Here is a 17,136-nt window from a genome sequence, read left to right as displayed (position 1 = left end):
ACGTGGGGAAGAGAAAAACCTGCCTCCGGCGGTGTGATCGCCGGTGAGGTAGCAAAACCCTAGATCGCCGGTGAGGTAGTCATCGTCGTTTCCTGCCTAGCCTAGCACCCACCGAATCAGAATCCAGCCCATGTGAGATTGAGGGAGTATGGGGCGGAGCGACACCCAGGGCAACAAGGGCCATGGCCCGGGCCGCTGGGAATTTTTCCTCCTACTACTGTACTGTTCCCGGAAAATAAAAATAGCCCGGGGCGAAACCCAGGTCAGGCCCAACTCGTCGCTCGCTTCGTCTCTCCCGTAATCGACCCTGTAAAATCAAATCTCCGCAGTATTAGCCGTCCGATTTCGGGCGCCGATCCGAACCGTCCAGCTTTCCTCCTCTCCAACGCCGCCGCGCGCGCGCCGGCGCACAAGTCAAACCCATTGGATCCGGTTTTTTCCACTCGAGAGCACGGTTCCCCTGCTTGCCGCCATGGTGATCTCCGCCCCTCTCTGCCACGGCTTCCTGCCCTTCCCCGCAGTCGCCAAGGACTCCTCTGCGCGCTCCAGGAGGCGGAGGCTGGTCCTCGCCGCCGGCTGCCGCTGCGGTCCAGTCGCTGCCGCGGCGACGGACGCGGCCCCTGCGGCCGATGCCGCCCGCGTCGCCAGGAGGAGGTAAATCGGAATTGCTCTTCTACACAACACTGGTCATGATCTATTAACAAGATAGCTCTAAATAATTTGCGTAACAACAGTTTTGCCGTCCGAATCGTCACCTGAACCGAAGCTGTGAGCGTTGCTGTAGCATGCCATCGCACCCTTTGATTGCCTGACGGTGTTCCTCATGATGGATGACACTCCCTGTATTCATCCAACAGGTGCGAATGCTTTGATCTCCATCAGCAGATGGTTCCCTTCGCTGAATCATGGGCTAGGCAGAAGTCCATTGTTAAGAGGAGGAAAGGGCTGGTAGACAGCGACGAGGATCACGCGGACACCTTGATCGCCCTGCAACATCCACCCGTTTATACACTGGGCACCGGCAGCAGCGAGGAGTTCCTCCATTTCGACGTACAAGATTCTCCTTATGAGATTCATCGTATTGACCGTGGCGGGGAGGTTACATATCATGGTCCTGGACAGGTACTTATTACAACCTCTGTTCACGATTTGGAAAGCTAGGGGTGGTTAAGTTTGATCTATCGTGTGTCTCAAAGTGTAGCTCGCATTGTTGTACTTCAGTTTGGTGGTGTGTGTTTCCTGCTTATCTGCCTACTGTTTCGAACTTAGTTTTTGGCTTCATGGTAGGCAGGTCTTAAGTAACTAAAGCCTCAAATTAAAGTAAAGAATCAACCAATGACACTTTTATTGAAGGAAATTATGAACCTTTTGAAGGAAGAACAAGAATCCTTAGCTTGTGATGTACCCGATTCTCTTGAATTTCAGTTCTCCTTGAATTGCAGATCTTCTTCCTTTTGTAGCTCAACACTCCATGTTTTTCTTACAGTCAATTATTTTGCTTCCTTAGCTTGTCATGTACCCGATTATCAATTTGCGGTATCACGAGTTGGATCTTCACTGGTACCTTAGGTCACTGGAAGATATGATCATCCGTGCCCTTCACTCCACATTTTCTATTAAGGCTTCAACAGTAAAAGGCCTCACTGGTGTCTGGGTTGGTATGTTACTATCTTTTTGGATACTACAAAGTGTTTTATCATGCCGTCACTTATCTCTTTGTTAACTTGTATAAGCTATATTTCCTCTGCAGGGGATCAGAAAGTTGCAGCTATTGGAATCCATTGCTCACGATATATAGTATATCATGGCCTTGCTCTAAACGTCACAACTGACTTAGCCCCTTTTGAACGTATCGTTCCCTGTGGCATAAAGGACCGCCGCGTTGGGAGCATTGAGGGGATATTACAGAAGAATTCCAGTGGAAGGGAACTTAATGATGCAGAACTGATGGATATAGCTTATGAGTCGTTGATTAAAGAGTTTGCTGAGATTTTCCAGCTCTCTCTAGAACCCAGCACTGATTTGTATCTCCAGCCAAGATAATGTTATCAATTAACTGCAGAATACATTACTAGAGTACTGGAATCACACTTCACCGAAGAAGTTGGGAACAAATACAAGCATATTATAGCAGCGGCAAGCTAGCTTTATTCGAAACTGCAATCTCCTTCAGTCCAATAGTTGCAGAACTAGCAATACGGGTGCATGAATTCAGGCTTTTGCTTCACCTGCAAATTCAGTCACAAGAGACGTTTCAGCAAATCTGACAGTTGTTTGTGGCGCTGGACAGATGAGAGAAATTCAAGCAAAAGCAAATGACCTTCTTTGGCTGTCGAAGTCGATCCTAATGCCTTGGCGTCAACACCTGGCCACTCCTTGCAGGTGCAGTGCTTCCCTTTCTCAATGCCGTCATAGATGGACTTGACGTGTTGGCCACATCCCTTCCAGGTGAACTTGCCGCACTTGTCGCACTCCACCTTATAGCACATCTTGTAGTGTTCTTCTTCAGGTGCTCCCTGAACCCCTGTGTTGGTAAGTGTAGTTATGCTGTTCTGGACTAGATGGTGCCTCCGTCCGGTCTCCATGGATCCAGCATTTATAGGAACAGCCTGGTGTGGATAAGTTCTATGTGTGGTCCAGCGCTATTGGTGGAGGAAACAAAGTTCGGATAAGTCGTGTAATTTTGCAGCTTGTAAAACCCTTGTAGGTATCACCAATGCTGTGGCAAAAACAAGTCTGTGTACTCTTGTGTCGATCAATGATCAGACCAAAGTTTGCAAAACAAGTCTTTGCTCTTGTGTTAATCTTGTTGAAATGGTCAAACCAAAGTTTGTAAAACACAAGTCTCTGCTCTTGTGTTAATCTTGTTACACTGATCATCCCAAAGTTGCTAATTCTTATGATGCTGTCGGTATTCCCCCCTCTTCAAAATGTGTGATGTTCCTGAACTGAATTGAACTGCTGCTGCTAGTGCAACATCTCGTAACTGTACAGCAATCTTCATCATGAAACACTTCAGCCCAACCAAAAAAATGTTTAGATTACATTTGGTATACTTGGAGTGTACGAGAGCGAGCTCAATTAGCGGCATAGCTACGCAAAGCGTGGCATGGAGCCGTTGGTCGACTGTGAGCTCTGGTCGCTGGTCCAGATGTCCTGCACCGACACCGGCGACCGGGCTTTCTTTGCCGTCGTGTCCTGGTCAGCCATGTTGGCGACTGGGCTCGTTATGCCGGACTCGGGGGCGGCGTCCCTGATCCGGCGCAGCTCCTCGGCCACCTCGCTCATGCACGGCCGGACGTCCTTGTCGAATGCCAGGCACCGGAATGCGAGCTCGCTGACGTGCCGGACGGACTCCATGACCCACTCCTCGCCGTGGCCGACGAGCGCCGGGTCGACGATCTCCTCGACCCTCCCCTTGCCGATCCTGTCGAGCGCGAGGGAGGCGAGGTTGACCTCGCTGGGCGGGCGGCCGAAGTCGACGACCCTCATGGCGGTGATGAGCTCGAGCAGCACGACGCCGAAGCTGTAGACGTCGCTCTTGTCGGAGAGGTGGAAGCTCTGGTGGTAGTCCGGGTCGACGTACCCCGGCGTGCCCTGCGGCGCGGTGGAGACGTGCGAGCGCGAGGCGTCCTCCGGCCCGAAGCCTCCGCGGGAGAGGCCGAAGTCGGCCAGCTTGGGCCGGAGATCGGCGCCGAGGAGGATGTTGCCGGACTTGACGTCGCGGTGGAAGATGGGCGGCCGCGCGGCGTGCAGGTAGGCCACGGCGGCGGCCGTGCCCGCCGCGACGCCGAGACGCGCGCGCCACGGCAGCGTGTCCCCGGTGTCGCCACCGTTGTGGAGGTGGTGGGCGAGCGTGCCGTTGGGGACGAGCTCGTAGACGAGGATGTGCTCGCCGCGGTCGAGACAGCAGCCGAGGAGGCGGACCAGGTTGGGGTGGCTCAGGGAGGAGATGAGCCTGATCTCGTTGAGGAGCAGCGCCACCGACCTGCCGTCGTCGTCGTCGTGGCGGCACCGGAGGCGCTTGATGGCCACGAGCGGCGCCGTCGAGCTCCCCGGGAGCCTGCCGACGTAGACGGTGCCGTAGGCGCCCGTGCCGAGGCGGTGCGTGTGGGAGAAGGAGTTGGTCGCGCGCGCCATCTCGTTGTACGTGTACACCGGAACTCCGCTCGACGACGCCGCCTCAGACAGCTGCCGTATCGCCGCCAGCCGGTTTTTGCACGGCCGGCCCTTGTTGCCGCCAGCTGAGCGCCGGCGTCGAACCATGCAGAGCAGGATTAGCACGCCGGCCGCCGCCACACCCGCGAGGACACCTGCTATAAACGCGCGCACATTGATAGCCAAAGTTGGTTAAACGTTACACATCTAGCTTGGTGAAGATCACACTACTAATCTAAGTGTAGATAGACTAGATCATCTGGTTTAATAGCTTTGATCCATGAAACTATTATGCTAGTACAAGCAATCAGGCACAAGTTGATTTTGTTATAATCTTTCTTCGCAAAAAAGCTCTAAATGATTATTCCATAATTTTTCCTAAAACTAGTCACAATGGAAAGTATCGTACACTATTATCAGTGTATTTTATGATATCACCCTATAATGCATAGTACTAGCATGGACCAGTATTAGTTCCATCATATTTAACATTTTATAGAATCTAAATGTAAATTTGTGTGTACATGATGTATTTGCTATTAATTTTTTTAGCTTTACGAACTATAATACCACTCTCACCTCTCTCGTAAATTTTGTTATACATTTTGTAGTAAGTTTTATCAGTAGTACAACCTATTATACATTTACTGTGGCTAGTCTAAATGCAGATTGGCTAGTGGTATAAATGAGAATCTTGTCGAGGTCAAACGAAGCGGCAGAATTATTTGAGACGAAATGCAACTTTTATTTTCTTCCCATTTTCCCTTTCAACCGTTTCCACCTGTTTCTACTTTCCAGCTAGCCAAGTCAGCAGTCAAGAATTCATGCAGGCAAATTCAATGCATGGAGCCAACGGCCTTGACCGGAAGCAGCTTGACACTTCACTGTTCTACTCCACACGGTGTCGTGTACGTAATTGCATAAGGACCAGGTCAGAAAATATTTTCACGTACCTCCAACTATGATAGCCAGTTTCCTCTTAGAACTCGGCTTAACTGCAAACACACACAAACAAACGTTGCATCAGTATGTGACCATCACCATTAATACTCAGGGTCGTCAGCCAAAGGGTTTCGATGCAGCCATTTTAGTGCCCTGAGGTTTCCTGTTTGTCAAACCCATGTCACATATACTGTTTGCGAAAAAAAAAATCTCACTTGTAAAGTTGCGAAATCTGAAAAATCGTTCCATCAGTATATAGCTGTCATGATTAATTTTCACGTGTCAGAGAGAGGTTGGATGCAGCCGTTTATTGCCGTGGGGATTCATGTTTGTCAAATCCATGTCACCATCAATCTCATGTTCAAAGCTCCACCGTATAAGTACATTTTGATTGTCAAAGTTCATGCTTTGACCAAGATATGTAGCATTATACCCATGCCTGCGAGATAATATTCCCTCTGTCCCATGAAAGATGTCTTAGATTTATCTAAATTTAAACTTGTTTAATTTGGTTTCCTATTTTTGAATGTCAGTGTAGAATGTATTTTGCTTCTCTCCATATGATAGAAAAAAGTGATCGACGCAATAAACATCCAATATCTATACACAAACATTCAGACATGGAAAAAAACCACTTTCTTGCTTCTTTTGATGATTACTTCGTGTTGATGTTAACATGATTCTTTCTCTCCCTATTTCGCTCCTAGTAATGTAACTATTTGCTTCACGAGAAAATAAAGCGTACCTTAATTTAAAGGAATGTGGCATCATTTTGATCAATTTACACTATTTTGCCAATCATCATTTCATATTTCTTTAATCTCTGTCATGTGGAATCAAATACAACCAACCCTAAAACTGATTATCTATTTCGACATCCAGAATTTTAGTGAAAATTGATCGATTTAAACTATGTCACAAATCATAGTTTTATAGCTTTTATTAATCTTTGTCACGTAGAATTGTTGAACACAATCTAAAAAGGTAGAATTGAACATGACCAACCATAAAAATTGATTTTCTATTTCGACGTGCAGACTTTTAGTGAAAATTGTTTCGTAATTTTTGGTTTATAGGCAGGAGTGACTTCTCTTTGATGATGGTTAAATTTTGTCTACTTGCAATACAACCAAGATTTAAGAAATTTTCCAAACAAATGAATAGACAAAGTTTCTTTTAATTGTTTTAAGAAAGTGTCCCTCTACTACTTAAGTTGCCAAGTGTGAACCAATAGATTGGCTTAGCCGCGCATGATTGACCGTAGGGAACGACTTGTGAGTGCAGCTGACGTGCCGTACTGGCGCTGCTGGCCCCACCACAAAAGTTTGGAAGCACTAGCTCACGATCGACGGACGACTCACCTTTGAAGCATCCGTCGCCGGCGGAGAAGCCGTCGCCGTTCATCCCCGACACGCACGCGCACTGGTGCCCCGGCGCCCCGCTCGGCGTTGTCACGTCGGTGCACGTCGCGTTCGCCGCGCACCCCTCGGCGCCGCCGCGGCACGTCCCGTTGAGCCACCAGCCCAGCTCAGCCACGCCGAACTCCAGCGACACCGCCCCCTCTGGCGTTTCCGCGAACAGCACGGAGGTCAGCGCGTTGTCGCATGTTGCACTATCCGCCTTATCCCAATTCAGGAAAACGCCCGCGGACGTGGCGTTCGGCGAGTTGGAAGCGACGCACACCACGCCGCCGGCGGCCGACGCCGTCTCGTTGTCGCCGCACTGCGCTGTGCGGAGCAGCCTTGATATGACGGGCACTGGCACGGTGCACGAGGTCGAGTTGATGTCGCGGCATCCGCCGCGGAGGAACAGGCCGGTGCGGGACGTGACGCCGTAGTTGGCGCCGGAGAGCGTTCTTCTGGCGTCGGGGACGCCGCGGCTGCATGACGACGGGAGGGTAAGGACGAAAGTGGAGGCGGTGGAGCTGAAGCCGTGGACGCGGTACGAGGTGCCGTCGTCTCCTCCTATGGATGGGATGGTCACCGTAGAGGTGTTGACGTCGCAGGATAGAACGATGGGGCAGCCGGCGGAGAAGCCGAAAGGGTAGGGGACGATGGTGCCGCCGCACCGGCGGCGGCACCAGCCGGAAGCTACGGCGGCGGAGGAGTAGCTGGCTTCATGGTGGAGCAAGACAAGGAGCACGACGAAGAACGGACGGTGCATCTCTTGGTGCGCAGTACTTGGAGACTACCACAACGAAGAGGGGGGAGATTTTGGTTGGTGTAGTTGCCTGCTGAAAATGAACCAGTTGTAGGTGGGCATGAGCAGTTAGGACAAAATGGTCAAGGAAACAGTTCTGAATAGTGTTTTCGTTTTTTTTTTCTCTTCAAAATCTATTTTGGATTGATGCTCTTTTGACTATTATCAGTAGCACTCAATTCAAGTGGGCCTTGTAAATAGAAAAGGTATTTTTCTATGATGTGCACGATCTCAACTGTTGATTTCTATCCGATAGAAATTGGAGAGTTGCACATTTTTATAGCTGTGTGCACAACTAAAAAACAATACAGCTTAGAAAATAATTACGACTCCCTTTCAAAAAAAAAATAGCTAACTACTTTTAACATAACGCACTGCAAATCCTAAATCTTGAACACTGTTAATATTTTCTTTTTTCTTCAAATCTATTTTGAGTTGGTGCTCTTCTGACATTACTATTCTCATTAGAACGCAGTTACTTGGGTCTTATATCTGTAATAGAAATGGTCTCGACATGTTGATATTTATTCGATAGAAATTGGAGAGTTACACATTTGAGTTGTGTGCCCAACAAAAGAAAATAATATTTTTCACGCAACTTAGAAAATAGTAAACTACTTTTAATATAACACACAATGCAAATTCCAAATCATGAATTCTGATACTAATATTTTTTTATCTGTTAGCTTTATACGCAATAATCATTATATAAAATAGATGGGAGATTATACACAATTTGTTAACGAGGTTGCGATGAACGCCTACATCGTTGTGTCATTCTTGACTTCCCATGTACTAATCGTACTACCACCGATGACAACGTCACCGAGGTCAACGGGCACATGCCAATCACCACACAATGCTGACCTGATCACCCTTGCCACGGGTGCCATACCATCCTCATATAATCTCGTGTCTAACCTTCCAGCTTGCTTCTAGTCTAATTTGAATGCCCACGATGCCTTTATATTTTAGGCCAAGGTTCCTCATGTTCAGATCCAACACCTAATCTAACCACGCAATTCAAGTTCAATTGTAACCTATGCATATGGTTGACACAACTTCAACATCTTCAAATCTATTTTGAAATGATGCACTTTTGACTATTATAAGTTTATAACTAGCACTCCATGTAGTGGGCCTTATATAGACATACTAGCATATTATATAATAAAGAAGGTTTGATTATTATACCCATAATATATGAATTTTCTTTCTATGATGTCGGGCGTTGATTTTTTATCCAATGGAAATTGGGTAGTTGCACGTTTTAGTAGTTGTGTGCACAACTACAATAATTATATTCCAGGCAACATACAAAAGTCCTACTCGTACTCATGTCAAAATAGAGATTGGGTAGTTTTGCTTATTTTAGGAATAATTAACTTTTAGTAGCACATAATACAAATTCTGAACATATAACTGGGGGTGGTACACAATTGTCATTTTCTTATGGAATTGCTTATGCTGTTCATATGTACACCAAAATCCATCAAATTTGGAATGTTGTGTATACAAGCTTGGCTCACGTAGGGTTTGGGGTTTAGGCGCCGCCCTGTTGATTGATATCTAATCAAACCAATTTATTGGAGTACAATAAACTGAAAGTTTAGTGGAAAGTTGAATGTCCTTTTTTTTTGGAATAGAGGTTGAGACTCCCAACCTCTACATCAATACACACAAACTTTTTTTATTCAACAAAAACTGACAAGACAAATACAAAAATCAACACGAAGTCATCATCCCCACGACATGTATCACTACACCTACAAGATTGTTGAAGGGGGCAACCATGATCTCACATATAACTACATCATCTAAAGTTGGAGGCTACACCAACGGCAAGCCGAGAGAACAACCGCTTCAGCACACCCTCACCGCGCGCCGCATGCATACGGTCCAGAAGTCATCGCCATTGTCTTCCGTGAACCCATTTTCAGAATAGGGTTCAGTGCATTGGCTTTGCTGGGTCTATTGTCGGATGCCACATGATGCTAGACATCACCCCACCATGCGCACGTCCATCATCACACGTCCATCACCAAGACCTTGCTCGTCCCGCCGCGTCGCGACCCACAATCACCAGTATGGAAGATCCCATGCCGCTCCACCTCCTGACGCCTACAACAAATATATGCTCCAAAACGATGTCCTCGAGGTTTTCCCCGATAGCACCGTCATCGTTCGACCTGAGAGTTTCAAATCTAGGTTTCCCCCGAAGCAGCCCGAGCGAAAAGACGATAACACTACAACGACGGTACCTTCATAAAGGTAAGGGTGCATAAACACCGTCAACACCCACCATGACTTGGAGCTCGGTTTTCACCAGAGTGGGGATCATACTTGTGCTAATAAAAACCAAATGGCACAATGACCAATTCCGCCCAATGATAGATCGGCCATCATCTGCATGCTAGAGGCGTTTAGCAATGATCGAAATTGCCAAAGAAACGTCCCATCCACCTGCTGCTTGCAAGCTACTGGTAATTGTTTTGATTACTTCTTGGGCCCGAGCACATTCGACCTCTCCCTGTCACGGATGTAAAACCATTCGGCAACTTGGCAATCCCGTGTTGCGTGACGGATCGTCTCGTTAGGAAACTGTAGTGCTAGCTTGGTTCATATATTCCTAAAAAAAACCTTTGTTTGAGATTTGGTGTTTTGGGTTATAGAAGCATACTAAACTATTATATAATATACTAAAATAAAATTTATATAAATGGTACAAATAAATTTTCTCGTGTATATTCGGGCATACAATGTTCGCACATAATTTTTCAGAAAAAATAATAATTTATATGGCATGTGTAAAAAAACACAAAGAATGTCCAACAATAGTTATGTTAAAACATCAAAATTTATCTTTTTCACACGGGGCACAAAAAAATCCAGATAACTTATGCGCGGACATAAAATATGTAGATGTACATGCAAAATTTTATTTCAGATTTTTTGATACTCCAAAAAAATTTAGTTTTACACAATAAGTTTATATACACCCGTGAGCCGGAAATGTTCGTATATACTCCATATAACTAGATAATCAAGTTCAGCCTCGAGCCATATGGCAAGGCCATCGATAGTGGACTTTTTTTTTTCTTTTCGCTCCTAGGCAGCACTAATCATGCTTTTTTTATAGAAAAAAATCTATTTACAAGCTTTTTAAAATTAGGAAAAAAAATGTTCAGATGTAGTTCATAGTTTATTGAAAAACATGCAAAATGTCAATTTTAAATAGATTGCATTTTGGATATTTTATTTTATTTTTATGTACGTCTTAAAACTTTACATGTTCATAGGTTACATCATTGACTATATATAATTTTTTTCTTAATTTTCAGAACTTTGAAATATGATTTTTTTTTATTTTAAATGAAGAGATCACTGGAGCCCAGGAGCAAAGACACTTTTTGAGCAACACAATGCACGTAAACCGGGCAGACGGCTCTATCTGGCGTCGATGATGCTGCGAGTGTAACACGCAAAAGTGACACATGCGTCTCTGTGATTTACAGAAACTTACGTGAGTCTCGCGTGACACTGTTCTATGGGAGACAATTCATGCAGCCCTAGAAGTCTTGGCACTTCTGCACAGATTTTGTTTGTCACTTCCTGGCTGCGCAGACTGTTCTTCTCGTCGTAGGTTCCGTTTGTCTTCCTTTCCACCAGTTCATCTGCCAGGTCACACAATCTGCGTTTACCTTGGCTTGCACTCCACCACAAGTTCAGTTTCGTCAGGTCCTCGCATCGACCAGCCGGGAGGTTAAGGACACCCACCCATGACGTACGTTGGGAACTAGAATAGTTGTTGGGCAGCTCCTTTGATCAAGACTTCCTTGTCACTTTGGCTCTAGTGATTATTATCGCTTCATTGCTTTAGCTTTTTTGCTGGATTTACGTGTAAACTTTAGAACTTTCATAGGTTCATAGGCCCCTCGGGCGTGGACAAACCCGATCGAGTGCATAGGTTCAGAGACGACTTTCACTTCCTCGTGTGAGTCTTCTGAGGTAGGGCTGCAAACAGTTATCGACAATTAGACTAGGTTCAAACTTAATTCACAGTAAGATTCGAGTGAGTTCAGACTGCGTCAAGTTAAATGTCTAGCTGTAAAATTTTATTCACACTAAGCTTGTGATGATCTCGAGCTAAGCTAATCAATAGTAAAAAATTCAATATTGGTTGCATACAGAAGGAAGGAAAATCCTATCCACAACATATATAAAATGAACAACTTAATCTTCCAGATTTTCTTAATTAAATCACGACCTTGGTAGAATGAATAAATCCCATCCACGTCGTAATAACTTATCCTATTTCCTTTAATATATAACACATTTTTTGAACATATTTTTATTTTATTTTTTTCAAGCTATCGAGTTTAATCGAGCAATCTTGGGGTGTCTAGAGATCATCTCATTTCTAATTGAGCTACTCCACATAAAACACTTATACGTGGATCTTTTCCTTCTGATTCGATCTCGAGTCGAGTGTCGTGTGTGGAAACACTCACAAAGGTGGTCGGAGTCAATTAGCTACACACTTGACCACTACCTTGTGTATGCATGACCGTGATAGACATCTAACCTTTAAGCCCATGGGCATCTTCTGGATTGATTGTATCTCCTTGCTGCTAAAGTCTTTTGAGAGTCATCCCTATCTCTCGGACACTTCACCCCTCATTCATCATTTCGCCCCTTGATGCCCAATGCGTCATTTCGAAGGCCTTGTAGATACAAGTGGCATTTTTTTGCCTGATTAATTTTAAGTGGTCGCGTCTCCGCCGACGAAGCAAGTGGCCGTTGCTAGTTTCCCCTTTCACCAGTCCAGCGAAGAAGGACCAGATTGCAGTCTACATCTTCTATTTTGGGTCTTTTGTGCAAAAGGTGAAGACCACGCAGTAACTTTTATCTTTATTGACGTCCTCCATATAAAATATAATCCCACTAGTTTTTATAATTGCACTATGGTCTCCAAGAGGAGTTTTTTTTAGTTCGCATCATGAATTCATGATGATGTGATTGATCCTGCAAGTGTATGCTGTCTGCTACTCTGGTACGATACTTGTCTAGACTAGTGTCCATCAGGTGACGTGGGTAATAATTATCGGTGCTGCGCGCAATGATCGACAGAGCAAGTACAATAAAATTTAGTCAGCAGACTATAAGAATTTAAATATAATATATGTGCTTAGTTGGAGAAGAGAGAATAAGAGAGAGAAGGTGAGTGAGCTCTAATGCAATAGCTAACTCTGAGACTAAGAGACTAAGAGCATCTCTAACAGAGCCCGTAAACGTATAAACCGTAAAACGCGAGTTCAGGCCACTGAACTCGTGTTTACGGGTCGAAAAAATGGTGGCGCAGATCAGAACCCTAAACAAAAACTGTAAAAAAGCATCTTTTCGTAAATATACCACATATTTACCACTGGACCCACTTGTCAAAAAAAAAATTCCTCACATCTTCTTCTTCCTGTGAAGGCTTCATGACCAACACCTCCACGTCGCCCCTGCCGCGCCCCGCCCACCCAGGCCGCGCCTCCATGCCCCGACCAACACCACCGCGCCGCCACGCCCCGTCGCCCGCCCAACACCGCTGCGCCGCCACGCCTCGCCAGGCCTCGCGCGGCCCCCGGCCCCGCTGCGCCGCCCGCCGCTTCGCTTCGCCGCGCCGCCGCTCCGCCCTGGCCCCGCGCCTCCCGACCTCGACTCCGCGCCGCCCGGCACTGCGCGCCCGCCCACTGGCCCCGCGCCGCCCCGCACTGCGCGCCCCGCTTCGCTTCGGCCCTGCGCGCCAGGCACGCCTCGGCTGCGCCGCTCCACCCTGCCCTCGCCCCGCCCCACCGAACACCGCCCCGGCGAGCTCGATCCCTCCCCGCCTCATCACGGACGCCTCCAGGTCCGCCCCGGCCGCGCCCGGCGAACTCGTGGCCGGCCAGCTGTCCGCTCTCCCTTCCCCGAGCTCGCAACGCACGGCCCCGCCGAAATTTGGTTGACATTCGGCCGGATTTTATCGAATTTGGTCATATTCTGGTAGTCTTCCGGCGGAAGTGCACTGTTTGGAGCTGAAGTTTCAGCCCGCCAAAACACCACTAGGAGTACAGTTTCAACGTTCAGTTCGACCTTTCGACCCCTACAAATACAGGCCGACGGAGCGAACCGAACGCAGCCCGAAAAAATATTTTTAGTTTTGGCTCGTTTACGGTCACTGATCTGCGCCATTTTTTGGCTCGAACCCGTAAACTGGCGGTTATTTTTCGGTTTTGGGCCTTTTACAGGCTCTGTTAGAGATGCTCTAAATAGTGGACCATGTATTGATAATGTAGTGTATTTTTAGAGCCAACTATTGTACTGTACATACTAGCTATATATTGGCTATAAATAAGGTGGCATATGCTTAGGGCATCTTCAGCAGCGCGACGCAAACGGACGCTGAGCGACCGTTTGTGTCCGCCGTGACCGGAAATGTGTCTGGGACCTGTTCCAGCGGGGCGACGCAAAGTGATCGGGCCGTCCGCGGAGACGCAAACCTGGCCCAAATATGCACCAGGTTTGCGTCTCGGCGGACGCTCGGCGGACGCGCAAAGTGTCCGCTCGCTTCCCCACCGGGCCCGCCTGGCAGCGGCACAACTGCTTCGTCTTCCGCGGTATTACTTCTGGACGGCGCGCTGCAGCCTTTGTAGGGGCCGCGTTAATGGCGTGCCTCGGCTTCCGCGAGCATGCGCAGCTAGTAGGTGTTGCACTGGCAGGCCATTGAAGGCGGGATGGCGTCGGAGCCTCTTAAAGGGACGCTGCCGGCGGCCATTTCCCCGACCAAAACCATTGGCAAAATCCCACAGTAGCCACCACGCGGACGCCATGGGGAAGAAATGCTGGCCATTCCGGAAGATGAAGAACGACCAGGAGGCTAGCGGCTCGCGTTCCGGCAAGAAAGCACGAGTCGGCCGGTACGTCCGCGTTGACCTCGCTCGGCAGCTATGGGAGGAAAACCGGCCGGTACCATGGCCGGACGCGAACTTGCCGGGAGGGGGCTGGTACCTGAACTCGCGGTGCGTGCCGGTCCCCCCCGTGCCGCGCTCGGGCCAAGAGCGGCGCGACAAGGTGCGGCGCCGCCGCGCGGTGTTGCCGCCGGATCTGCGGGAGGATCCGGCGTACGCGCTAAACTCCTACAACTGGATTTCCTTCGGGGCGTGGGAGTTCGACGCGCGGCGCCGCGCTGCCTACCTCGCCGACGTAGACTACTTCGAGCGCGAGATCGCCGCCGAAGAAGAAGAGAACGACCACGAGGACGTGGACGAGGACGGCGACGAGGACAAGGACGGCGACGTGACCATGCCGCAGTACGACCACGACGACGGCGGACCGGCGTGGGATCCGGAGAACCAGCCGCCGGACATTTTAGAGGAGGAGGTCATTGCCATGGCACTCGCCAACAGCGAGCAGGACGAGCTCAACGAGCTCGCTTTGTTGGACGGGCTCGCAATCCAGCTCCGCGAGTCAGCGCTCGCGCAGGGGAGGCCGGCGACTCCTCCGGCCACGCCGACGCGTTCCAACGTCCGCGCTCCACCTGCTGCTCCAGCGTGGGATCCCTGGCCACAGCCTCCTGCCCGTGCGGCGGTACCTCCTCCACCGCCGGCGTACGAGCTTCCATGGCCGACGCCGCAGCTGATTGACCTCGTCAGCGACGACGACCAGTAGACAACGTCTATTTTAGCACCCCTTTCTGGCTTTTTTATGTCATTTTTATTATCATGTAAATTATGGCGTATGAATGAAAAAAAACATTATGCGTCGTGCCGCTGGAGCCACCCCCGACCCAAATGGACACCCAGACACTTTTGACCATTTGGCCCGACGCAAACGGACACGACACGTCCGTTTCCAAAATGCGTCGCGCCGCTGGAGATGGCCTTACAGCCATCAGCTCGCTATACTATTGATTTGATCGACGGAGCCAAAGCGATGTCCCATCCGGCCATCATCCGCCCGGTGCACGCGAGCTATTTTGCTTGCTTCTCGGACCCGTGTGCACTCGACGTATCCTCTGTCACCGATGCTACATCATTCACCAACCGGGCAATCCCATGTCCACTCTCGATCAAGCATATATGTGAGTCGACTTTGTGCACGAACTTAGCTACCTCATGCTGATGATGCGCCAAACGCATGAAGGAAGTACTAGCATCTCTTGCAGACCCGTAAATGTCTGCCCTTAGAGTATGATAAACTTGATGTACGGACTGAAAACATGTCACGTGAAACAGATCCTCTAAAAGAGAACACGTGAAACAGATCCTCTAAAAGAGAACAGTGAAACGAAAAACATTTCTAAATATGCCACTATAAGGCTTAGTGTTTTACTTTTTTCCCTTTCTTTTCATCAACTTCTTCCCAAGCCCTAGCTCGATTACCCAACCGCACGGGTCCTGACCACGCTTCCGCCCCTCGCTAGCCTCCTCGCCTCCCGCCCTGCACACTCGGCTCCACGCTCGCCTCGTGTTGGCCGGCCACTTGGCCCCTTCGGCCAACACCACGACAAGTAATAGAATGTAGTGGGGCCGGCGTCGCGTGTGAGTGGGGAACGCTAAGAGGGAGGTCGTGGCCAGGCTGGGCGACTACAATGGTGCTCGGGCGAGACTCTCTACGGCTATAAATTTAGCTAAACTCCAACGAGTCTACGGACAGAAGGTGTTGGGGCGAGATGAAATGTCCGTCCCACCAAAAAGCGAGGAGGAGTACATGCGCACTCAGTTTGGCCTCACAACTTGCGCATGTTCAGGTTGGGTGGTTTGTTTTCAAGACCTACAATTTTTTTAAGAACATGGGTCATATCCATTTTTTTAATGAAAACTGAAAACCCTGTTGTTGTTTTTTTTTTTTGAAAGATCCAACAACTTGTTGGCTTTCGATTTTCATTAGAAGGTAGCAGTATTTACAGCGTGGCCGATGGCCAAGGTGAAAGAAAAAAAGAAAGAGAGAGAAGCTAAAAGAACCCTAAGGCGCTAGAGCAGGGAAGGATCTCAGGGAGGTTCCCAGATCAAACGCTGGAGCTTCTTTGCACCTGCGAAGGCCCATCCGCTTGCTTCGTCTTGGATACGATTCATCAGCTGACGCAGAGTGCTTGCCTTCGCTTTGAAAATTCTGGCGTTTCTTTCTGTCCACAGCTCCCAAAGCACAAGGATGATGATAGATCTGATGCCATCTCGGTGGTCTGTGTGCGAAGCAACTATCATTGTATTCCATACATCCTGTGTGTTATCGCATGCACTCCACGCACGTGGGGCAAGGGCGCTACAATGCGGCCAGGAGGCGATGGACGCCCAAAGAATCCTTGCAAAGGGGCAGTCGAAGAAAAGGTGCTGAGGCGTTTCTAGGTTCCTTATGCACATGGGACAGAAATAGCAGTTTGGCCAGCCTCTTTGCATGAGCCTGTCAGCAGTCCAAACGCGATTCTGAATCAACAGCCATCCAAAGAGCTTACATTTGGCCGGTGCCCATGCCTCCCAGATTAGGTCTTTGTAGGGATTCGTTGCATAGAAAACAAAAAAATTTCCTACCGCGAGAACGCAATCCAAGCCAAGATGCAATCTAGAAGACGGGAGCAACGAGGGGATGATCAAGACTAACCCTTGAAGATTTCCAAAGCCTATAAGAGTAGGCTCTTATTGCTGCGGTAGACGATCACTTGCCGCTTGCAAAAGCGCGTAGAAGATCTTGATCACGGTGCCACAATCGGGCAGCACCTCCGTACTCGGTCACACGTTCGGTGTTGATGAAGACGACATCCTTCTCCCCGTTCCAGCGGGCAGCGGAAGTAGTAGCTCCTCCTTGAATCCGGCA

General features: G+C 48.5%; 2 protein-coding genes across 3 annotated transcripts; one reads left to right on the top strand and one right to left on the bottom strand.

The window, feature by feature from the left end:
• The first annotated feature begins 369 nt into the window (after positions 1 to 369).
• LOC127303199 (octanoyltransferase LIP2p, chloroplastic-like) lies at positions 370 to 2,753 on the top strand. The gene is made up of 4 exons (XM_051333957.2): positions 370 to 654; positions 858 to 1,122; positions 1,508 to 1,658; positions 1,751 to 2,753. The coding sequence occupies exons 1-4, from the start codon at positions 473 to 475 to the stop codon at positions 2,041 to 2,043; spliced, it is 891 nt and encodes a 296-aa protein (XP_051189917.2). The 5' UTR covers positions 370 to 472; the 3' UTR covers positions 2,044 to 2,753.
• Positions 1,920 to 7,354, bottom strand: LOC127298853 (wall-associated receptor kinase-like 14). 2 transcript variants are annotated; one of them, XM_051328712.1, is made up of 4 exons: positions 6,462 to 7,354; positions 5,112 to 5,153; positions 2,321 to 4,316; positions 1,920 to 2,228 (listed from the first exon to the last, which is right to left on the bottom strand). In XM_051328712.1, exons 1-3 carry the CDS (start codon positions 7,261 to 7,263, stop codon positions 3,094 to 3,096), a joined length of 2,067 nt encoding a protein of 688 aa, XP_051184672.1. In that variant the 5' UTR covers positions 7,264 to 7,354; the 3' UTR covers positions 1,920 to 2,228; positions 2,321 to 3,093. The 2 variants fall into 2 exon arrangements, with proteins under 2 accessions (XP_051184672.1, XP_051184673.1); XM_051328713.1 differs by having other exon boundaries at positions 2,321 to 4,313; positions 6,462 to 7,353.
• Positions 7,355 to 17,136: the final 9,782 nt, after the last annotated feature.

Source organism: Lolium perenne, chromosome 5 (genome assembly GCF_019359855.2).
Source record: "Lolium perenne isolate Kyuss_39 chromosome 5, Kyuss_2.0, whole genome shotgun sequence".
Lineage (NCBI taxonomy): Eukaryota > Viridiplantae > Streptophyta > Magnoliopsida > Poales > Poaceae > Lolium > Lolium perenne.
Note: the sequence above shows the minus strand (reverse complement) of the source record. Positions and strands in the feature narration are given on the sequence as shown.